Source organism: Prionailurus bengalensis, chromosome E4, assembly GCF_016509475.1.
Source record: "Prionailurus bengalensis isolate Pbe53 chromosome E4, Fcat_Pben_1.1_paternal_pri, whole genome shotgun sequence".
NCBI classification, from domain to species: Eukaryota; Metazoa; Chordata; class Mammalia; order Carnivora; family Felidae; genus Prionailurus; species Prionailurus bengalensis.
The window spans coordinates 36,346,782-36,370,084 of NC_057360.1; the positions used below are offsets into that span (position 1 = coordinate 36,346,782).

Here is a 23,303-nt window from a genome sequence, read left to right on the forward strand (position 1 = left end):
ATTGAAACTAACCCTTGTGAATGTGGTAGGCAAAATGTAAAAAATCCAAATCAATATATACCTGAAACTAATATAACATTACATGTCAACTATACTTTGATTTTTAAAAAGTTAACTTTTTTTTTAAATCAATAAAAGTTAGCTAAACTTTACGTGTACAAGGATAATATCTCTTTTCTTGTTGTCAGACCATAGCTGCTTCTATGGAAACAAGACAATCTCAGCATATTACCCCCCAAAATTCTGCAACTGAAGGGAAATTTCATGTTCATTTCAGTAGGAATTTGACTTTTGCCCTAGGTGCAACTATCATAGCTCTTGGATGAGACATTCACCCTTCCAGTCTCTAGAGCATTGTTCATATACTTTACTGTATTTCACCTCTGTCCTCGACTTGTAAACGAAAGTCAATAAATACAGTCGTTTGGCTTGGATGGTCCTGCTCCGGTACATTTGGTGACATTCTACTTACCTATTCTATGATTTTAGAACTGAATATAATTAGTTGACCATACATGAAGGAATGGATACCTCTCGAACAGACCTGTCAGAAAGATTCAGGCTTGAAGTTACACTGCAACAGTTACAAAGCTCAGGGATGAAGACAGTTGGGTCCGACAGCAGGTCACCTAGAACACCGAGGGAATAACTGGCTAATTATAAAAGAAGAGTCACCCCCATGCAAAAGTTTAATTATGACCAATTTTATTTCATAACTGCATTGTTGGGCACTTTATGGTAGTATGTAGTTCATCCAATATTTGCGTTTGCATATTTTTTTAAAAATCCCCAAACAACACTTTTATGCACAATGTCCTCCCAATAGTAGTCAACTTTAGAGATGATTTATACTGTAGCCTCAAGGATGCAAGAACACTGAAACAAATCTCAATGCTGGGTAGGTTTTTACAGATATCTGTCACCATGTCTAGCAAAAAAGCTCAAGATGTTCAGTACTTTTAAACAGTTAGTCATTTAAAGCAAAAGAAATAACCTTTGGAAAAGCTCCATTTTGAACCCCTCATGTACCTTTTATAGAAAAAAAAAAACCTTTATGCATATTAAGTTGTGGACTTCATGCAGTTCATACTTGCTTGCTGTTTTAGGCATTGCTGTAAGTACTAAATCGTAACAGAGTCAAGAAGTCTTGTTTTTGGTATATGATCATTAGATGGTTCTCAAAATTACCACATGGAAGTTATACTTGATGCCTGTGGTGCATTTAGCATGCACAGGGTTCTAATTCTGTCCTTTCCTAAACATCACATAACCAACCAGAGGGTGGATTTGTTAAGGTACCTCATTAAGGCTCTCATCTGAGAAGTGAAATAACACAGAGACAAAAGAGACCTGGACATTTATCATATCAAAGAGGTAATCATTTGTGACTTTGCAATCTTTTAAGATAAAAGATTGCATGTTTTAAATTACTTAATTAAAGGATGGTTTGAAAAAAAAACACAGCTTTCTGGATAGAAAGCATCCAGCTAATATTGCTGTTCAGTACCTTGTTTAATTTTTTGGTATGTTTGCAGATCGCATCCAGAGCTACAGATATTCCACAGTGCTTTCCTGCCTCGTTCAAGTATAATAAAAGTAGAAATCTATAGAAGCTCTAAGGTTAAACAAACTGTACATCATACAAAAATTAACTTAATTTATAGACAGTCAAGGAGTATTGGCAATGCCCTTTATAAATCTTACCAAAGATTCATCACAAAGGATATTACAATCTACATATGTGGTCATCACCATACAAATGCCATTTAGATTTATGTGGTAGAACTGAATATCTGTTACATGTACACATGTAAAATCAGCATTTTGCACTATATACATTTCTTTTAAAGTAATAGTATTGTCAATACTAACCTAAGGTTCAGGATTTCCTTATTGCATATTTATTGTTGCTGAGGCAGTTAGTTATGATACAATAATGCAATATCCATAATTACTTTAAATAAACAAAAACATTTCTCCTGCCAACAATATAAAGGATTTTTTTTCCTAAAATCACATAGAACATTGCTACATACAATTTTACACAAATACTGAAAAACATGACCTTAAGGCATCTGCTAGAAAAGCAGATGTGCATATTTATATAAACTAAATTATGCAGGAAAAATATTGCACAAAATCCTATTATTTTCAAAATAAAATGTGCATCTTTCTAAATACACATAATTCCCTATCATGACCAAATGAAAATGCGAAGCGGTTTGCTCAAAAACAATTCTGCCTCTTAAGTAAGCTTTAAGAAACAGACATGAACAAAGTACTGGGCGCGACACAGGAAAGATGTGAGTACTGACAGAGACTCTGTGAAAGCTATTTCCTTATAAGAAGTGCTTTGGGGGATGAGATTTGGGTATTCGTTTTACTTTCTGAAACTTACATTCTCATTTACAAATATCTACCCAGAATCAGGGTCTGTTCCGCTAAACAAAATGGCATTTGCATTAGAAAATTTATTCATGAAAATAATCTTTTCCTGAAAATCCAGATTTTCTGCATGAGAAGGGAGATCTAGTGCTGATTATGAGAACATTCACAGTTTTCTCCTCTTGATCATGAGTCTATTTCACACTATTTAAGAAACAACTAATTCATGAACATTCCTGAATTCTACCATCAGGATCTTAGCACAGAATCCTAACAACAGCACTGACACAGTTTTAATTTAAGAGGCAGGGACAGCAGAGACCGTTTCTAGAGAATGCTATTATCAAGATAAAGACAGTAAAAATTAGTTTCTATCAACATGCACCCACACCCTCAGTTAGCCCTAAGGTTAAGTAAAGTGGCCCTCAGTATTGCAAAGAAGCATCATTCCATTATAGAGCCCTGTGCTGCCTGGTGAAAGGATTGAGCATAGTGGTGACAGACAATCAGATAAACAAGGACATTTAGTTTCTAAGAGCCTCTAAGTCTGTCCTTTAGAAATAGATATCTTAAAATAGCAGCATTATTATACTTCATTATAATAATAAAGTTAATGAAATTGGAAATAGTACTGTGGTTCTGTACTTAGAGCACTTTCTGATTAAGCAGCCTTAAAAGACTTTTTTTGATGTTAGAATCTTGGGCTAATAACTTCTAAGCAAAATATATTATTATTATTATTATTATTATTATTATTATTAATGAGATTTATAATTTCTTTTCCTTTTAAATTCAAATGTTTTAATTGGTTCCTTCAGAGCAGAGACTAGGTTAATTATTTTATTTCCTAAAATCCTCAGATACTGTACCTTGCATACGACTGATAAAAGTCAATAAATACTTCCTAAGTGATGAGTTATCCATTTTTAATCAGGAAAATAATCCTGCTATATTTTGGTGCCTTTCTAAAATATGCTAAAGTGGGTAACCATCAAAATCTGCCACTTAACAACATACTGACTTAACAAAACGACAGCTTCTAAATTCACACACTACTCTTCCATCCCCTCCTGCAACACCACAAATGCAATATTTAAGGGCAAAGAGGATAAAAGCCATGGTGGGATTCAGGGAGAATTATGATGGTTTAGAGGCCATATGAAAGACTATTTACCAAAGCCAAACGTCCTACTCATTTATACAACTCTGTTGTGGAACAGATGTAGCTTGGAAAAAAAAATTCAAATAGCAGGGAAGTTCACAAATATTTCATTTAGTTATAATAGAAAATATAAGCATAGCAGAAAATAAGATAATACTTTTGTTTATTTCAGAATTCATCTTCACTTCACTTCACTCTCCCTACATCCACCGCAGCACTGGGAAGTCTAGTTTAAGAGAAGACTTTGAATACTCAAAATATTAGTGATTTGAAATACTAATACTTTCAGATTAGTAGTCTCTTGGATACTAGTCTTTTGGATTCTTTCCAAGAACAACATGTACAGATTTTGTTTTTGCTGTTGTTGTTTTTTTTTTAACACAGAATATAAAAGCTGACTTTGCATGTTAAAATAAGGCACAAATCCAGTTTAAAATACCTTCATGCAAACTTGCTTGTGAGTGGCTAAATACCCTCACAACACAGTTTTGTAGTCAAACATCTCATGAGGGGACTCGACGACAGAAGAACTTACATTTCTGAAGCCATGATGTCTATTAAGCAAATGGACTAAAACCCCAGCTTTACCTATGCTAACACTCACAATATTCCCATTCCCATGCCTCATTTGAACAGTCGTGTTAAAAAAGGCTTTTTCTTTTCAAAAATTATGAAGAAATATTTGCCAAGCAGATTCACAACCAGAATGACCTTTTTTTCCTTCTCATTTAAAATAGCTCTTCTGATAAGTTGACTTCTTTTACTATACGCTTCAACAAAGTAAAACGGAATTTTGTAATGAGTATATAAAGGCAAAATTTGACAAGAACCTTGAGTCTTGCTTTTGTCTTAATAAGGATTAAACACTTTTTTCCTTAATGTATACTGAGTCCATCCTTATAAGGAAAATAAGACTTGTCTTCCTTTAGAAACATGAATGAATAATTGTCCTCAGTAAAACATATCCACTTAAGATTTTGGGATGTAGTTGTAAAAAGAAAAAAACTTGGTCAATTCTTTAAATTATTTAAAGACTGACCTGAATAATCATTTTTAAGCAATGTTTTTAACAACACCCCTTCCAAGATTCCTTTTTTAACTCGCAAGTAAATTCTTTCAGCAAATGTTCTAGGGTACAGTCCTGATGAGGTTCTTGAATGGTTTCTCAAACATCTTTTCTAAAGTGACAATTTTTTAAAACTAATCATGATTGGGGATGTACAGAGTGTATACTGAATACACAAATACCAAATTAACCATAACATCACTGGTTTTTTTTCCTGATTTTTTTTCCTGACAAACTAGCTTATCATGAAGCAGTCAATGCATGATTCCTTGTGAGATGAATTTCAACATTTAACAGTGAATTTGAAGGAGAAGAGACAAATCTCCTACGCAGAAGAATTCCAAATAATTTATGTAGCTACTCCACCCTCTGGGAGAGGAAGCATAAGCTCTACTCCTTAAGAGTGGGCTATACACAGTGACTTCCTTCCAAACAAACACTACCATATAGGAAGGGAGGGGAGAAAGTGTAGTGGAGAAATCTAACACACACCACCTAAGCTAGGCTATCAAAGTCAACATGAACATTCACGATAAATCATGCTGACATTATGTACCTTGTATATGATGTAATGAAAGTGACACTTCACTTCTGGAATCTTCCTCCCCCAAACCCGTAATCACAGTGTAGTCATGAGGAAAATAGCAGACAAATTCTATTAGAGGGACATTTTACAATTTATCGGACCAGATCAGTACTCTTCAAAACTGTCAAGGTCATCAGCAACAAGGAAAGTCGGAGAAAATGTCACAGCCAAGAGGCATCTAAAGACACATGACAACCAAATGTAATGTGGTATCTTGGATGGGATTCTAGAACACAAAAAAGACATTAGGGAAAAACTAAGGAAATCTGAATAAAGCATGGACTATCGATATTGGTTCACTGATTGTGGCAAATGTACCATACCAATGTAAGATATTAATAATAGGGGAAATTGTGTATAGGGTTATATGGGAACTCTCTGTACTTTCTTCATAATTTGTCTATAAATCAAAAACTTCTAAGCTATAAAGTCGATTATTTTAAAAAGTAAATTTGAGATGATAAAAATATTTGATGTAGAATTATTAGTTAAGAAAAAAAAAAGATAGGAATATTTCTTTATCAGGATAGTTCATGTTATGTTTGGCTTTCTGGGACTGGATTCCTAGATAGCAAAGGCATACAGAGAGACTGGGAAAAAAATTTAAAGTGTCTCATTTGTAAACAGAAGTCATCAATTTCACATTGTAATTCAGCACTTCATATATTTCACTGAGTGAAAGGTAAATGTGTACCTTTATATGTTTTGGAAAACATGGCTGCAGTGTCCACAAGAGAGCTTTTTAACTTTGAAAAATTAATTTTGTCCTTGATTCAATGAATAGAAAAAGGCATTATTGCTCTGCAGAACACTTATAACTTATCCTTCAAAATTTACAGGTAATTCCATAAATTATTAAAGTACGCTAAATATAGGCTTAAGATTAAGGCAGTTAGTGGGTCAACAGTGTCAGTAGTTTCAGGCTAGTTTTGAGAAGTTTTGATATCCTGATCAGTTCATGCTCAACCAGATTAGAATAGTAGCTACTGGTTATGTGCAAGGGTTATATATGCATACTTAGTTTACATAAATGAATGGCATTAAGCACCAAATACTGGGAAATCATATGTTCAACATATACTTCCAACATACATACAAACTAGTACCTGATTTAAGAGCACAGTAGGAGAATTAGCTTTACATTAAAAAAAAATCAATCAATATATAATCACACTCACGAGATGAATGAGTGGGAAAAATGTATGCTCCAAATGAACAATAATTTTTTAGACAGTCCAACAACTGTCATTCCTACATATAATTCTGTTTACTATAGAGATTACATGGAATCCTAAAATGTCTCCATAGAAGCTTAGATGCACGTGACTCTTAACTGTTGATTTAAGTTTGGTTTCCACTTGTGTTTTCCTCTGAAATGTTTAAGTCTTGCTGGAAGGCAGATGTTATGTGACATAACGACACCACTTCATGAAGCAGTCCACTATCTTCTGAAGTCTCTTTGGCTTCTTTCCCTTCTTTCTCCCAAGGGACAAAAGTAGATGAATGTCGCCCAAGGCTGGGTATAAGCAGATCATCTGAAATCTGGCTTAGTGTTTCCTTCCTTTCTGTTTTACACTTTTCATCTTCGGAAACTTCAGGCGAAGCTAACTGGAAATCTAGTTCTGAAGCAGAAGCTGCCTTTTCTGTGACCGCGGGCCCCCTCACATTGTCAACACTGAGGTGTTTTTCATTGTTTTCCTCTTTCAGGATAAACAGAGAATCTGTCCAACCACTAGAGGGAACTCGCTTCCGGGGAGATGGAGGAAGGTGTTTGCCATGAAGGGCACTATCATCTTGCCCGAGATGCCACTCTACTTGGTCACCAGAACCACTGCAAAGTAGGGTCAGATTATTCTCACTAGGTGCATTGGATTTATTCTGAAAGCAGAAACCACAAATTCAGAAAAATTTTAATGAGTCTATAGTATTACTTCAGCAAATTATTTTCCAGTTTGAAATAAATATTAGTATCTTTCATGGCTGGGAACTTGAAGTTCCTCGCAGAAGAAATATAGCATCAATAGTGAATTCTGAACACCTGCAAATGGCTCTATTAACAAGAAAATATATAAATATATGTCAATAAAGATGAAAAATTAAATAAAAAGAACTTGCCAAGTCCCCTCCCGCCAAAGAACCCAAACAGACCAGCTACCTCGTATAGTCAATGCCAAGTTCTGGAATTACTTACAGTCACAACATGGTTGCCATCATTCATACTTCCATCTCTTGTTTTTTAAAACATTCAGTTCAATTTGTTTAAAACACTGCTCATTTTTAAAGTAATATAATAAAAAAATTACTTGAATTGATACATTTATTAAACACTTTTTTGAAGATCCAAGAAATATAGAAAAAAAAGTAGAAACATTTCAGATCTAAAACAGTGCCCAAAAAAGACAACTATGAAATCAGATCGTAAGAGACTATTATGCTTGATAAAAGAACATTTTTTCTTTTTTTGATTTTTCTTTTTAAATTCTTTGGTGTTTATTTTTGAGAGAGAAAGAGACAGACAGACAGAGTGTGAGCAGAGGAGGGGCAGAGAGAAAGGGAGACACAGAATCCGAAGCAGGCTCCAAGCTCAGAGCTGTCGGCACACAGCCTGATGTGGGGCTTGAACTCACAAACTGTGAGATCATGACCTGAGCCAAAGTTTGACACTTAACCTACTGAGCCACCAGGCACCCCAAAATAAAATTTTTTTTCAATTAATGACAATAACCACTAGAATCAGACACAAAATTGGAAAATACTGGAATTTTTCGTGGTTAAATTTTATATTTTTGAAGATTTGACTACTTACCTGTTTGAGATTAAACGCTTTGACCAACTAGGACTATATATAACATGAAGCAATTCATAGCAAAGGGTAAGTATGTTTTCATTTGATTTTAAGGCTGAAAAATCAACTGACCGTAGGTTTGTAATCAATATCATCCATTGATCTGAAGAAATCCAAGCTCTTCGCTGCTGCCAGCTTTCCTTGGTCAGAGCTGTGTGTGCTCAGTGTATCTAAGATCTCTCCTAGTAGGTCCATTTCACCTGAGTAAGGAGTCTTTACTCTTGCTTCAACGGAGTCATCGCTTTCATAAAAATCAGCAGAAGCTTCTTCTCCATCTTCAGAGGATAACCTGGAGGAAAATGAAGCACATCCTAGTAGTTACAGTCACGCACACGGCATATGAGAACCTTCCCCCGGTTACATTCAAGCAGTGAGAGAGTCTTAAAACCAAAGTGCTTTTCAGTGGAACAACAGCAAAATGGCTAACTGGTTCGTGGTCAAATTCTTCACAGAGATGTGTATATACCAATTCAAATATGGGAAATTTTGAGTACGTGCACAAAGAAAAAACAAACAAATAGCTATGGGTCCTTAATCTGGAAGCAGAAGCAGGGCTTTTCACACAGTCTAATTCTGTGGGATTTGGGACATTAGCCTTAGAAATAGTAGACGGAACACTTGGAGGATTCGCTATAGCCAAGTTAACTCTCAATATTGGTATGTGGTTTTCTCTTTATTTATTCATTTATTTTAGAGAAGAATGCATATTCCTTTATATAGACAAAGATACACTTAACAGAGAAAAAAGAGTCATTCCCATATGTCAAACTTGTTTAAAAAAATTAAACACCTATTATTATTTTCCTTATTTATAGTAAAATTATTTTTAACATTTTGTATTAGAATTTCACCTTCTGATATCAACATGGACTTAAACCCCTCCTATTCCCGTGACTCAATTTATTTTAATTGACTATTATCACTGTTCCTGCCATTTAACCTGCCCCTCTTTACTAGGTGGGTAAGAGCCTAACTTGGGTGGGCTTCTATCTCTCCTTTAACACTATTCCAGATATTCCTGTAGGCATCATTGTTTTCCAAGAATAAGATATTTCAAGTCTATCTTTCTTCCCATTTCAAGATTCATCCCCCATGAGACTCCACTGAGAACTGGCTCTTTTTGCTGAAGAACACCGTAAGGCAGCAAAATCTGATCTCTAGGACTGTACATTCTTTCAACTATCTTTTGAAATCCTAGAACTCTTGCCTTTCAGCCACAACACTTAGTAGGATTCTAAAATCCATCACGACTTACTTGCTTGCTCTCTCGTCATGGTCGTCATCATACAGAGCACTATCAAGGCTCTTAAGAGGTCTTTTCAAGCGTCCCTAGAGAGGGGAATTGACAATAAAGTGGCATTAGTAGTTTAAATGTCTTTTTCACAAATTTTAAAGGAAGAATTTTATTTGGCAAGGAACACTTTTATTGTATGACTTTTTTTAAATTTTATTTTTAATGTTTATTTTTTTGAGAGAGAAAGAGAGAGAGTGCGAGCGGGGGAGGCACAGAGAGAGGGAGACACAGAATCCAAAGCAAGCTCCAGGCTCTGAGCTGTCAACACAGAGCCTGATGCAGGCCTCAAACCCATGAGATGTAAGATCATGACCTGAGCCGAAGTCCACCGCTTAACTGACTGAGGCATCCAGGTGCCCCATGACAAGAACACTTTCAAAAGAAATATGCATTAAAGGTTTTTGAATATTACCCAACAACTTGACAAGCTGTTCAGTTATAAGGGGAGGGAATCAGGCAATATTTATGTCAACATTTACAGCTCAAACTAGTAAACAAGAACAAATCACTGGATTGGACACACACACACACACACACACACACACACACACACACACACTGATCCGGTCTGTCAGTCCCTGGTTTAAAACTACTTGACTTATAATCATTCATATCCCCATGTACTTATCCCCCAGTTTCAATAAGCTTCAATATTTGCCAATCTTCTTTCTTTTATCCCATCTCTCCAATTATTTTAAAGCCATGCTCCTCCAAACTGAGTATGCATATAAATGCATGGTGAAAATGTAGATTCTGACTCTACAGTGGTTCTAAGGATGAGGCCAGAGTTTCTGCATTTCTAATAGGCTCTCCGATGAAGTTAGTGCTGCCTGATCTGCACGTTATTTGCTGAATAGCAAGGCTTTGAACCCAAGCTGGACAACCCATCATTTCAGCTGGAAACACTTCATTGTGTATCTTTAACAGATAAGTGCTCTTTAAACACAACCAAAATATCATTATCATACCATAAAAATTAACAATTATTCTTTAACATCCTCTATTCTCAGGCCATTTTCATATTCCCTTATCACCCCCAAAATATTTTAGTTTGTTTATCTGGACCAGAATCTCAACAAGGTTAACACTGTATTTGGTTGATGTGTCTGTCAAGTCTCCTTCAGAGACTATCAGTTCCACTTTCTCCACCCTTTATGCCATTTGTGTCCCTAGACATGTGATTTGATCCTCTTCCTGTAAACTGGCAGTTACATCTGGAAGCTTGGATAGATTCAGTTGCTGGGTTTTTGTTTTTCTGTTTTGGGCAAGAACATGTTATAGGTGTTGATGTGTTTTTTTACTGCAGCAGATCATTCAGACCAGGAGGCACATAATGTTAAGATGTCTCACTTTCGGTGGCACTAAGGTTGATTAATGGCTCCAGGATTCAGGTTGGCTGATACCATCCACTATGAATTTTTGTTCACTTGATGGTTTTAGCATCCCATGATAATCCTTGGGCAAGTTAACTATGCATTAGGGGCTCCAAAATTATGCTTTTCAAAAGCATTTCTTCTATCTTTACTTGTTGGCATTCTACCAAGAATTTTGTCCTATTAACTATTTTGAAATTCAATGTGTACAGGAGAGGTAGGATAAATCCTTGATTCTTTCTTTTGCTTAACAATTTCCAGAGTAATGAGTTTATACCTAATGATCTCTAAAAGTGAGCTGTGAGGGTTTTTAAAAAGGCATCATCATTTGTACCTCATATGGTACAGCCTATCACAGTAGATTCTTCTTGATGTTTGATGTCCCATTATTAAACTATACCATGATTACATTTTTAAAATGGCTCTTAACGTTTAGAGATATAGCTTGAATACTTGCAGGTTAAATGATGTGTGATGTGCTATTGGGTATTTACTTCACAATAATTCAGTGGTGGAGAGGGATCATGGGGGGAGCTGGCACTGAAATAAGATTGACCACACGTTGATAATTGTTGAAGCTGTATGAAAGGTATCCAAGAATTCTTCTAAGCTTTTCTTTACTTTAACATGTTTGAATTATGTTAAGTGTTCTTTCCACAATGAAATAATTTGTTTTTTTAAATGGTCCTATCTTTGATCCAGTGTTAGTCCACTCAGGTTGGCTCTTGTGTCCTTTAAACACAAGTGACCTCAGAGGTTCTTTAGTAAGCTTCTTGCTTTTGGCCCAACATAATGTCTCATTTCAACTTATACATTTTTTGCATCAGACCTGGAATCAGTCACTTCCTGTAAGAGTTTTGGTTTCTGTAAGTAGGAAATGGCATATATTTATTTATTTAATTTTTTTTAAAGAAGTTTTTTTTTTAAAGGTTTAATTTTGAGAGAGAGAGAGAGAGAATAAGTAGGGGAGAAGTAGAGAGACAGGGAGACAGAGAATCTGAAGCAGGCTCCAGGCTCTGAGCTGTCAGCAGAGCCCGATGTGGAGCTCGAACTCATGAACCATGAAATCATGGCCTGAGCCAAAGTTGGACGCTAAACTGACTGAGCCATGCAGGCACCCCAGGAAATGGCCAGAGTCTGAGTGCTAGAGGTGTCCATGGCTGCAAAGCATCCTTTTGAACGGATGGCAGCAAAACTGAAATTCGGAGACTTTAACCATGACATCACCAGAGAAGTTTCCGTCTTCCAATTCTGATCTCCCAATCTAGATAATTGTTTTCTTCTTTTCCTCCTCCTCCTCCTCCTCCTCCTCCTCCTCCTCCTCCTTCTTTTTAATTTTGAGAGAGAGAGACAGAGACAGCACAAGCAGGGGAGAGAGGCAGAGGGAGATCAAGAGAGAGAGAAAATCTCAAGTGGCTCCATGCTCAGCGCAGAGTGGGATGTGGGGCTCGATCCCATAACCCTGGGATCACAAACGGAGCCAAAATCAAGAGTCAGATGCTCAACTGACTAAGCTACCCAGGCACCCATGATAGCTGTTTTCTTCTGTTGCAGCCATAAAGAGTAAGCAAATTTCTGGAATTCATAATTCAGGAGTGGATCCCTACTCGTCTCCCTCCTCTATGCCAGTGCTGAGAGTAGTAGAAAGGAAAGAATGTATAGAGAAATATGTTCTTGTAGCCCCTGCTCAGAATGTGTAGTGAGCTTCTCCACAAGTTTGGTTACTAGCTATGTATTTGGGGCCTGTAACTATAATATCATTTTATGACTACAAGTTTAAAGTATATGAGGAAAAGTAATTTGAGGAATGGCCTAGGAACACAACTACCACTTACAATATTATTTCTGTAGGAAAAATACATTTCTTTCCCCTCCCTCCAAAACTCACAAAATATAATACAATTCTTTGTTTCTAAAAATCAGTCATCATTATAACACTGACCTCCGTATAGGCTTAACATTAGGCCAGCTAGGGGCCTTGCATTCAATTCTTTCTGAAAAACAAAACAAATCAGAACTAAAACCAAACAAAACTATGAGGGAGCTGAGACTTCATGCTGCTATTTAAAAAATAAAAAAATATTGACTATTTAAGAACTAATACAAAATGGGGCACCTGAGTGGCTCAGTTGGTTAAGTGTCCAATTCTTGATTTTGGTTGAGGTCATGATCTCACAGTTTGTGAGTCTGAGCCCCGCTTCAGACTCTGCATTGACAGTGTGGAGCCTGTTTGGGATTCTCTCCCCCCGCCTCCCCACCCTCTCTGCCTCTCCTCTGCTCACTCTCGCTCTCTCAAAAAGTAAACTAAAAAAAAAAAAAACTAAGAGAAAGAACTATTACAAAATAAGATAAATACATAGCTTAATATTTAAGTTCGTAGAGTACATTGCAAAGCACTCTCATATACACACACAGTAGGGCTAGGTTCTGGGAATACAGAGCTGAGTTAGGCTGAGTCTCTGTCATTGAGTAGCTCAGAGTCTAATAAAACCCATGATAAATTCAGAAGTACGCCACAGAAGCTCCATAATTTGCCCAAGCTCATACAACTTATCGAGAACAGGATAGGTCTTTCTCTCCTGTGTTGCCAATCCCTTGTTCATTTTCTCCCACAAGTTACTTTTATATTCTATCTACGTCTGCCTAGATTCTCGGTTTTTGTTTGTTTGTTTTGTTAATGACAACTTTTTTTTTATGAAGCTACTTCACATATTTGTGAAACTCATACGTTTGAATTTGGTTTTATATGTCCTAGCTAGGTGACAGTTCTCAATTTCTACATAGGGATGCCGTTAAATGGTGTATCTTGTGATGAATTTTCACAACACAGTTAGTTAAAATTAGAATTACAACTGATTAATGTTTTCTTTCCTGTGAGTGTTAAGCTTTGTACTGCACATATTCTGAGTACACTTTCTTACAAATTGTTTGTTTTTTCTTTTAATTTTTTTTTCTAATGTTTATTCTTGAGACAGAGACAGAGCATGAACAGGGGAGGGGCAGAGAGAGAGGGAGACACAGAATCTGAAACAGGCTCCAGGCTCTGAGCTGTCAGCACATAGCCCGACGTGGGGCTCGAACCCACGGACTGTGAGATCATGACCTGAGCCGAAGTCGGACTGAGCCACCCAGGCGCCCCTGTTTGTCGGTCTTAAATAAGCTTCTAATTAGCAGTTGCTGACTATGTATCAAGCAGTAGGGACTGCAGTCTCTGCATATGAAATGACAACGTCCAGACACATAGTGAATATGTCAACTGCTTGATGACATCAAATTACATAATTTGTTAAGGTCACACACCCACAAAAGAAAAACAAAAGGAGAAAAAAGCTCCAGTTTGATTCATATGCAAGATAGAGAAAAATGGCAGCTTATTTAGCAAAAGCATCATCAGTTTCTGAGCTTTTATGAACTCAGTTTATCCCTATGTTACTGTTTCTGGTAGACTGGGACTCAGGGATTGTACTTTTGGGGGAAATAAAGGATTTTTTCCACTATGCCCAGAACATACAACACTGGGCAAAAAGACCCGGTCACAATTTTGTAAATAGAAAGCTTTTATGGATAATAGGTAGCAAATAAGCTTAGACTGCAGAAAATATATTACGTATTCTTTAGGATCTAATATGTAGCCAATAACAGCACATCTTTACCTGGATTCATAAATCACAGATACATCATTATTGAAAACCTGCCTATGAAACTAGACAGAAACTGAAATATAAATGGCTAAGAAAGAGAAAAATAATCTCAATACACAAAATAAAAATAAAATCTAAATATATTTATAATGTAAAATATATGCTCTTTTTCTTTTAAAAAAATTTTTTTTTAACGTTTATTTATTTTTGAGACAGAGACAGAGCATGAACGGGGGAGGGGCAGAGAGAGAGGGAGACACAGAATCGGAAGCAGGCTCCAAGCTCTGAGCCATCAGCCCAGAGCCCGATGCGGGGCTCGAACTCACGGACCCTGAGATCGTGATCTGAGCTGAAGTCGGACGCTTAATCGACAGAGCCACCCAGGCGCCCCTATGCTCTTTTTCTTAATACAACTGACTTTTGGGAAGAGGTATGCATGTTTATTTTTCTAACTAGAATGATAATAAGCAGATGCAAATGCTGGTGGAATGAATTTTGTGTATTAGATGGATTCAGAGGAAAAAATCTATTTCCGACCTGGATAGAAATCTCACAGTAAGAAGTGCATAACAGGAAAGTTTCCAAGGGTCAATAAACACTTTCATCATAAATTATTATCTGCAAGTTCCTGAAATAAGCACCAAGACACTTATAATATGGCCTATAGCTGGGAACAGATTTTTTTTTTTTAAGAATGATTATAAAGTGATTAAGAGATGACATGGTACAAAAAAAAATGAAGGAAAGAAAAAAAAAACCCTCTCTTCGTCTTTACTGGAAAAACTCCTACTTATGCTACAAAGCCTTCTCTTCACCTGCCCTCTGTGTGGACACGTATCGGCCAAACGTCTGGCCAATGTATCAATTGCACTGCGTTACTTGTTTGTGTGGCCATCTGCGTGGCTGTACTCTGAGCTCTCGAGAAGTGTGATCCACCTCATGTTCTTTGTGACCTCTGAACTCTTTTGTATGCCTTCTCAGCACGGAAAACACTAGTACGTATATAATAGGTGCTTCCTGGATGTCAGTGGGATAAAGAGATGCCAACAAGTCAGAGGAAAATGAAATGCAGCTGCTGCCTTATTTTTAAGGAGTGCAGAGAAGCAGCTTTTAGTCGGTTTTCAGTAAATATTTGTTGAAGGAAACAAACAGAAAAGATAAATGCCTTTGTGTTGTTCTTCATCTGTCAGGTCTCGCAAGACCAGGCTCTGCCTTTCCTGTCCACTTCAGTCACTTTGTTCTAACCCACAAGGCATCACCACGGCCTTCTTTCAGTCCCTTATGGTTGCCTTGACTTATTCCACTACAGGACCTTTGCATCTGCTGATGCCTCTCCCTGAACAGCTCTTCTCTTACATTTATTCCCCTTCCCATCCCCACTATCTCTGTCTGTACCCATCCATTCTCATTTGAAAATCTAAGTCTCCACCCTGTAGAATGCTACGGCCTCTAACCTGCTAACAGAGAGATCTTTTTAAACTTAACAATGCTACACTCCTCTTTAAGTAAATCCTCCACTGGTTCCTTACCGTTTCCAGAATAAATATTGTACCTCTTACCTTCGCCTAGAGGGATCTGGCTCAATTAGCCTCTGAAGCCTTCACTTGCCATACAGACGCCTGCTCCATTACCACCACACCCTCTTCCTTGCTTGTAGGTTTCCCGTGTTTTCTGCCTCTGACACATGTGTTGATGTGTCTACCAGAACGTCCCTCTCCGTGGTGTTTCCCCTCTTTTTCTAATTATCCTTCGTGCCCTGGCTCACAAGTTCCCCTTTCAGGAAATACTTTCTCAGTCATCTTGTGTGTTCCTAGAATACCTGTACATGTATTTCTCATGGGACTTGTCCATCCCGTTGTACTGTGGTCATGGTTAAATTCTCTCTCTCCCACTGTACAGCGGTAGATTCTTGATGGCAGGTATCTTGCTAATTTACCTCTCATACCCTCAGAACCAAGCACCTGTCGTGTCAGAAAAACTGTAAAAGACTTTGAAAGGAACAAGGGTATGCAGTGTCCTATCAGTGGAATTCTGGATGGTGTTTAGAAGCCTTTGTGGGGTTATCTGATTCTACTGTACTCTGCATCTTTCATTGCCTTTATCTACCTTGCAAGGACACAACTGGACACAAATCCAACAACCAAGTAGTAGTTATTATGGAACAAAGGCTGGCGATATTTGTGGAGCCAATGGCAACAATGCCTTCCCAGGAAAACCTGCCTGGTGCCTGCTTGACAGAGTCTAACCTTACAGGTACCCTTCCATCAGGACAGGGACCAGCAAATTGGGAGAACTTTTCAAGAGAAATTCACCCCAGTTTATAGGTATTTTAGACAGAACTTAGAAGATGTCTTGGCTTAGTTTCCTAGCCTCAAGATAGGAAAGAACAGACTTTTATAAGCCCAAACCAAGATTTCTTATGAAAACTTCCAGAAAGAAGTAAATTCTGTGGCCTTGTGCTGGTCAATACTGCATGGCTCAAGATTTATCAAGAAAAGTCAAGACTTAAATGGCTAGTTAATTATCATTCTTGCTGTTCCAATATAAATAATCAGGACAAACCTAATGAGAATAGCCTTCTTCTTCTTCTTTTTTTGATCACAAATAATCTTTGAGATTATTATTACAGGAAAAACTGTAAAAGATTTTGAAATGGGCAAACTACTTGTGTCCTGTCAAAGGACTGTTGGGAATTGTCTAGCATTTCTTTCCAGGATTATCTGATACTATAGAGGTTCGTACCATTCATAGTCTCTGACTATTTGCAACCCTACAGGGACAGAAGTCAACCTATGGAGGTCTGGTGGCAATACAAAAGTTTTGTGTCCATAGAGATGAATTGTGTCCAGCATAGATGTAATTATTATGGTGTGGATTTTGGTGGTTTTGGTATCTGTTAACATATATGCTTCAGTATTCCTGTCTTAAGTATCTGTTCTTTGGATTATCTGTTGTGTCAGTTTTAACATTTTACTATTTCCCTCATTAGTTAATGAAAAAAATAAAACAATGGAGTTGTATAAAATTATTCCTTAAAGTAGGCATTTAATGTTTCCTGAATAAATGAATACCTCCATACACAATAGGTCGTTTCTGTTGAGTATTTAAATGAATTCAAAAAACTGATAAATTATGTGACGTAAAGAAGTAAATGCTATCTTAATTGCTTATGTGACATAAGCATTTTCAGTGTCCAGGAGGTACAGAAAAGCACTATATTCATTTGTTCACTCAACAAAGATCACAGAAATGCCTTCAATGGGCTAGGTTAGGGTACAATGATGACTGAGAACAAGGCTCCCTGTCCTCATGTAAATTAAATTCTAATAAGTTGGACATAAACTGAATAATCATAAAATAAATATAAAATGTAAATGATGTTTGGATTGAGCCTTGAAAGGTCAGTAGGTGTTAAGTAGACGATGATAAGACAGAACAAGATGTGCAAAGGTCCTGTGGTGGGATGATCATAGAATATATAACGGAATGAAAGACTGCTATCAGAGGGGGCTATAACCTGTGCCTGTGCACAGGGTTCTTTAAGGGTGCATTATTTTGCAATTAGCTTTTTGATCACTAGATGGCAGAGATATACTAAGGCGGCAAAAAGCTGACTAAATTTAAATTTATGGAGGGTTTTAAGGAAGTGGGGGAGATCAGAAAATCTAGCAAGAAAAAGTGGGAGATGAAAAATTGGTTGGGGTGGGGGCACAGGCAAATGACACACCCCAAACTTGCAAGATCTGATAATGGAGAGTAACAAAAAGCCAGTTATTGTTTTATTTTCTTTCAACAAATATTTGAGAACCTACTGAAAGCTGCTATTGTGCATTCCTTAAAATAAGGTAGTAACCACATCTCAGTTTTCAAAAATTCTTAGCATTTCTTCCTTCCACAAAGATCCATTAAACACCTGTTACCCACACTACTGTCTTCCATGCTGTGAGGCATACAAAATAAAAAGATACCCCTCCTTTCAAGATTTTCAATAAATATGTGGTAAAAATGCAAAATTATTGAATATAATACAGTGGTTATAAATACGAACTATCCTTCATTGTAGGAATATAACTGAACTCAAACCTTTTGATCATAGATGACAACTAATTTAAATGACCATTAATACCAGTCATGATTTATGTCAAATTATAATATTTACAATAAGTAGGTTCAGTCAACATACTAACAACAGTAACAATATAGGACTGTAATTACATACTATAAATAATGGCAAATTCTGGGATGAAATAAAGAGGTTTCAAAGTTGCTGTATGGTCATTTCACATGCAATGGTCATTTCACTGTTTCACAACTGCACTCACAGGCTGTACAAATTAGCAAGTAACTTAGCATTTGCAGCTTTTGTGGGAGCCAGTACTACATGAGAAGAAGGTACATCTTTTGAATGCAAAAAGACATCAGAAGAAACAAAATAAGTAGAGTTTTGGAGAATTTGACATCATTCTAGTACAAGGAATTAAAAATAAGATGGGGCACTGGCTATCATAGGTCCTCCATCAGACTCCAACTAGGCTCTACCCACATACAATTGGAAAAGAAAAATTTGCTCACATGGAGATGTGAAGTGTAAAATTCACATCTAGCATAAAGATTCATAAAATTTTGGAAGTAAACACTTGTATAGCAAGGGATGCTTATTAAGCATGTGAGAAAATACTACACTAAAGCAAAAGGGAAGTTTTCAGCATGGTATAAAATTTATTCAAGAAGATATCTTACTAGAGAAGTTCAATCTCTAGCTAGACATTGAATAAAACAAAACAAAAAAAAAATGGACTGGTAAAAACAAGGAGGAAAAGCATTTCTTATGAAGGAAAAACCACAAGCAAATGTACGCAGAAAGTGACAGAGGCAGAGGGTCCAAGTCATGAAACCATCAAACTTAACTTTGAAAGAGACTTCAAGAAATAAGTTTGGTTCAGCTACAATAAGCAAGATCAATGTTTCCTTTCTTTACACCACAATGGTTTCCGGATAGCACTTCTGACAGCTTGAATGGTGAGAAACATTCCCCTGGTGCACAATGACCAGGTGATCTTGCAGTTACCATTTTTGTCACTAGATGGCAGACAGATCCTAATAAGGCAAAATGCTGAGTAAGTCTAAATTTATGGGGGGTTGGGAGAAGGGGGAAAAGTAAGAGATATATGTAAATGAATGGGAAAACACACTTTTTTAGACTTCATAAAATTAAGATGCTTTTAATATATGAATTTTTTTAAAAAATTGGTACTCTCTGTGTTACTGTCCCCATTTTAGGGTTGAAGTAACTGAGGTCCAGAAGTGTTACCTTGCTTATCCAAACCTCCAAGCTTAAGACAAAATAAATAAATAAAAATTAAGTATAAAATACATGCACGAAATAATATGCAAAAAATGAAACTCTACCATACATAATTATAATGGCAATACCTTAAGAATTCATGGCATTTTACTGAAGGGTTTTAAAACACATGTTGCAATTTATTGGTAGTGGCTAAAGCAGAGTGAATTGACTTATCTATGACTGATTTGCTTCAGTGTGTTTGATATTTTACATACTGTACTGTTTTTCACTAAATACCTAATTTATCACAAATTTTGGTCAACATTTTCCCTATTTTTTTCTTTTTTTTACAAATTAGGGAACCAAAAGCTTAACAAAGTGAAGTGTCTTGGGGAAGATTAGACTAGTGACAAACCGAAGATTCCAACCCAGGTGTTCCGGTTCCCTGAACAGAACTCCTTTTGTTAAAATTACATTAGATACATAAGTTCTCAGAGACTCAGAAGAAATAACTGTCTGAGAATTAACCCGAGAAAGACTTTCTTAAAATGGCAAGTTTTAACCTCATTTTTAAAGCAGACAGTTACAGAATGACCATGAGTCTTAATATTCTTGGTAGGTGAAATGGCACAGTGAAGAGACAAAAGATTAATACACTTTTCCAAAGACACTGAAGACATATTCCTGTCAGGGCAAAAGAGTACATTGGAAGGATTAACAAGATACATATTTGGTGAAGTCTGATGAATTCAGCTGATGAGGGCTGTTATTAGATTAAGGAAGTAAGATTTTATAGAAGCATTAAAATTACATTTCTGAGCAGTTGAGTGCTATGTGAGACTAATTGAGGAGGATGACTTTGAAGTGGTCCATGGGGCCCCTGGGTGGCTCAGTCAGTTAAGCATCCAACTTCGGCTCAGGTCATGATCTCGTGGTTTATGAGTTCAAGCCCCGCATTGGGCTCTGTGCTGACAGCTCAGAGCCTGGAGCCTGCTTCAGGTTCTGTGTCTCCCTCTCTCTCTCTCTGTCCCTCCCCTGCTCGTGCTCAATCTCTCTCTCTCTCTCTCTCTCTCTCTCTCTCTCTCTCTCAAAAATAAATAGAAACATTAAAAAAAATTTTTTTAAAGTGGTCCAGACACACCCAAAAGCCCTTTACCAGTTCTTCCAGTTTGCCATGATCTGGTCTTTTTCGTTAGCTTTACTCACTTAATTCTCTACGATTCAGGTATCACCTGACAGATGATCTCTTATAAAAGTAATATTTCATTTTAAGTACACTCCTGTCTTACTAAATCCTTGAAACCAAGAATCATACCCTTTAATTCATTTTGCCTCTAATTCCACTTCCATTTAGAATGTAAAGAATAGCAAAAGAATGTCAACTCCCATCCTAACAATGAGAAAAAGCTGGGTTATTTAAAAAAAAAAATCCCACAAATCCTAATTCTTCTTGGACCTATCAGAGAGCTGAATTGTAAGGCAACCAAGCAAACCAAATTCCAAAGGGTTACAAGCCCTTCTGAGGAGAGATGAGACACAAGACCTATTTCCTCCAGGCAAAGCACGAGGAGAGAGGTAGCTGGCATATAAGCAGGGGAGAAGAAATCTGCTAAGATAATAGCCTTAAAGACCAAGTATGAGCTAAGATGTCAGTTTGGAATAGTTAGGAGTCTCAAAGGCAAGGGGAGATTGTACTCGCAAGCCCTCTTCCACAGATAAAATCGTGTATTTGCTAAATCAGGCAACCCTATTACCTGGTGCTACAGGGAAAGGCTAGGGGCAAGACGGGAGACTGAAAAGAGCTCCCCTTGGGGGTATAGGCAAGCAGGAGGTGATAAGCTGCTGCAGAGAGGCATGTATGAAGCCCTACTTACTTTATAAGAACATTCATTTATGTATAAGAAAAGTCATACAGTCATGGCATACAGTCAGCAAACTCAATCCCAAAATTCTGGGGGAAGGAAAAAAAAACAGAAACTCCTTTAGGGAAGAGCAAGAAACACTCTGAGGCACAGGACTCTACTCTGTTAACAAGTGGAAATCTACCACCAGTGGGGAGGGGCAGGCAGCCCTCAAACTGCCCAAGACCAGTCGCAGAAATAAGAAAGTTTATCTGCCATGAAAGGAAGCGGAGGCATGTTGAGAGGCACAGTGGCACAAGACCTGCTAAGGCTGAAGCTGGACCAGAGCACATAAAACTCGTAAGGCTAGGACTAAGTAACCAGTAACAGAAGTTAATTGCTGGAGGAGGGGCAAAAACATTGAGAGAGATCCCCTATGTGGCTCTAATATAGCTAAGGGTGATGGAGAAACACCAAGAAAAACCTGCCAGAAACTTCACTGGTAGTAGTCCACTCTAAGCACAAGATAATAGCAGCCAACTGCAGGTAATGACATCAACAACAAAATCCAAGGCAGTTCAATTTGTGATGCACACATGGGGTCCAGTACTCAAGAACTACCAGACATAAAAGGTAAGGGGAAAAAAAGATGGATGCATAAACGGATGAGATGACAGTAGAAAGATGAAATCCATATAAAAGAGTCAAATTGAAATGACAGAAAAAAAAAACCCATAAGAGAGAAATTCTTTTGATCAGCTCATCAGCAGACTGAAGAAAATAAAATGAATGAACTTTAAAACAGGTCAATTTTATTGACCAATCTGGCATTTCTATATGCTAACAGTGAACTCTCTAAAAAAAACCCAGTATGGCACTGGTATAAAAGCAGACATAAAGGCTAATGAAACAGAATCAAGAGTCCAGAAATAAACCCATACATATATAGTCAACTATTTTTGATAAGGATGGTAAGAACACTGAATGGTGGAAGGATGGTCTCTTCAATAACGGGTGCTGGGAAAATCGGATATTCACAGGCAAAATAATAAAACGGCAAAAATTTCATCTTAAACAAAAATTAACTCAAAATGAATTAAGGACTTAAATATAAGACCTGAAATCATAAAACTCCTACAAGAAAAAGCTCCGTAACATTAGTCTTGGTAATGACTTTTTAGATATGACATCAAAAGCACAGAAAATGTGCAACAGGGCCCCTGGGTGGCGCAGTCGGTTAAGCGTCCGACTTCAGCCAGGTCATGATCTCGCGGTCCGTGAGTTTGAGCCCCGCGTCAGGCTCTGTGCTGATGGCTCGGAGCCTGGAGCCTGTTTCCGATTCTGTGTCTCCCTCTCTCTCTGCCCCTCCCCCGTTCATGCTCTGTCTCTCTCTGTCCCAAAAATAAATAAAAAACGTTGAAAAAAAATTTTAAAAAGAAAATGTGCAACAAAAACAAAAATCAAGTGGACCTACATCAAACTAAAAAGCTTCTGCACAGCAAAAGAAACAATCAGGAAAATGAGAACAATCAACAAAATGAAAATTTCTTCCATTCTCATGGAATGAGAGAAAACATTTGCAAATCATATATCTGATAAGGGGTTAATATGCATAATACATAAGGAACTCATGCAATTCCTACAGTAGTCAAAGAAACACCACAAATAATCCAATTAAAATGAGCAGAAACTTGAATAGACATTTTTACAAAGAAGACATAAAGATAGCCATCAAGTACATGAACATGTGCTCAATATCACTAATCATCAGGGAAATACAAATCAAAACCACAATGAAATACCACCTCACACCTGTTAGAATG

At 37.1% G+C, this 23,303-nt stretch overlaps 1 protein-coding gene across 2 annotated transcripts in view; it reads right to left on the minus strand.

Annotated features, from left to right (window-relative positions):
* Positions 1 to 688: 688 nt before the first annotated feature.
* The window catches only part of DENND1B (DENN domain containing 1B), a 261,965-nt gene continuing 239,350 nt past the window's right edge, over positions 689 to 23,303 (minus strand). For both annotated transcript variants that reach the window (XM_043567911.1, XM_043567912.1), the window contains 3 exons: positions 9,300 to 9,373; positions 8,117 to 8,333; positions 689 to 7,077 (listed from right to left, as the gene is read on the minus strand). In XM_043567911.1, coding sequence (XP_043423846.1) covers positions 6,541 to 7,077; positions 8,117 to 8,333; positions 9,300 to 9,373 — 828 coding nt within the window. In that variant the 3' untranslated portion in view covers positions 689 to 6,540. The remainder of the gene's footprint in view (positions 7,078 to 8,116; positions 8,334 to 9,299; positions 9,374 to 23,303) is intronic.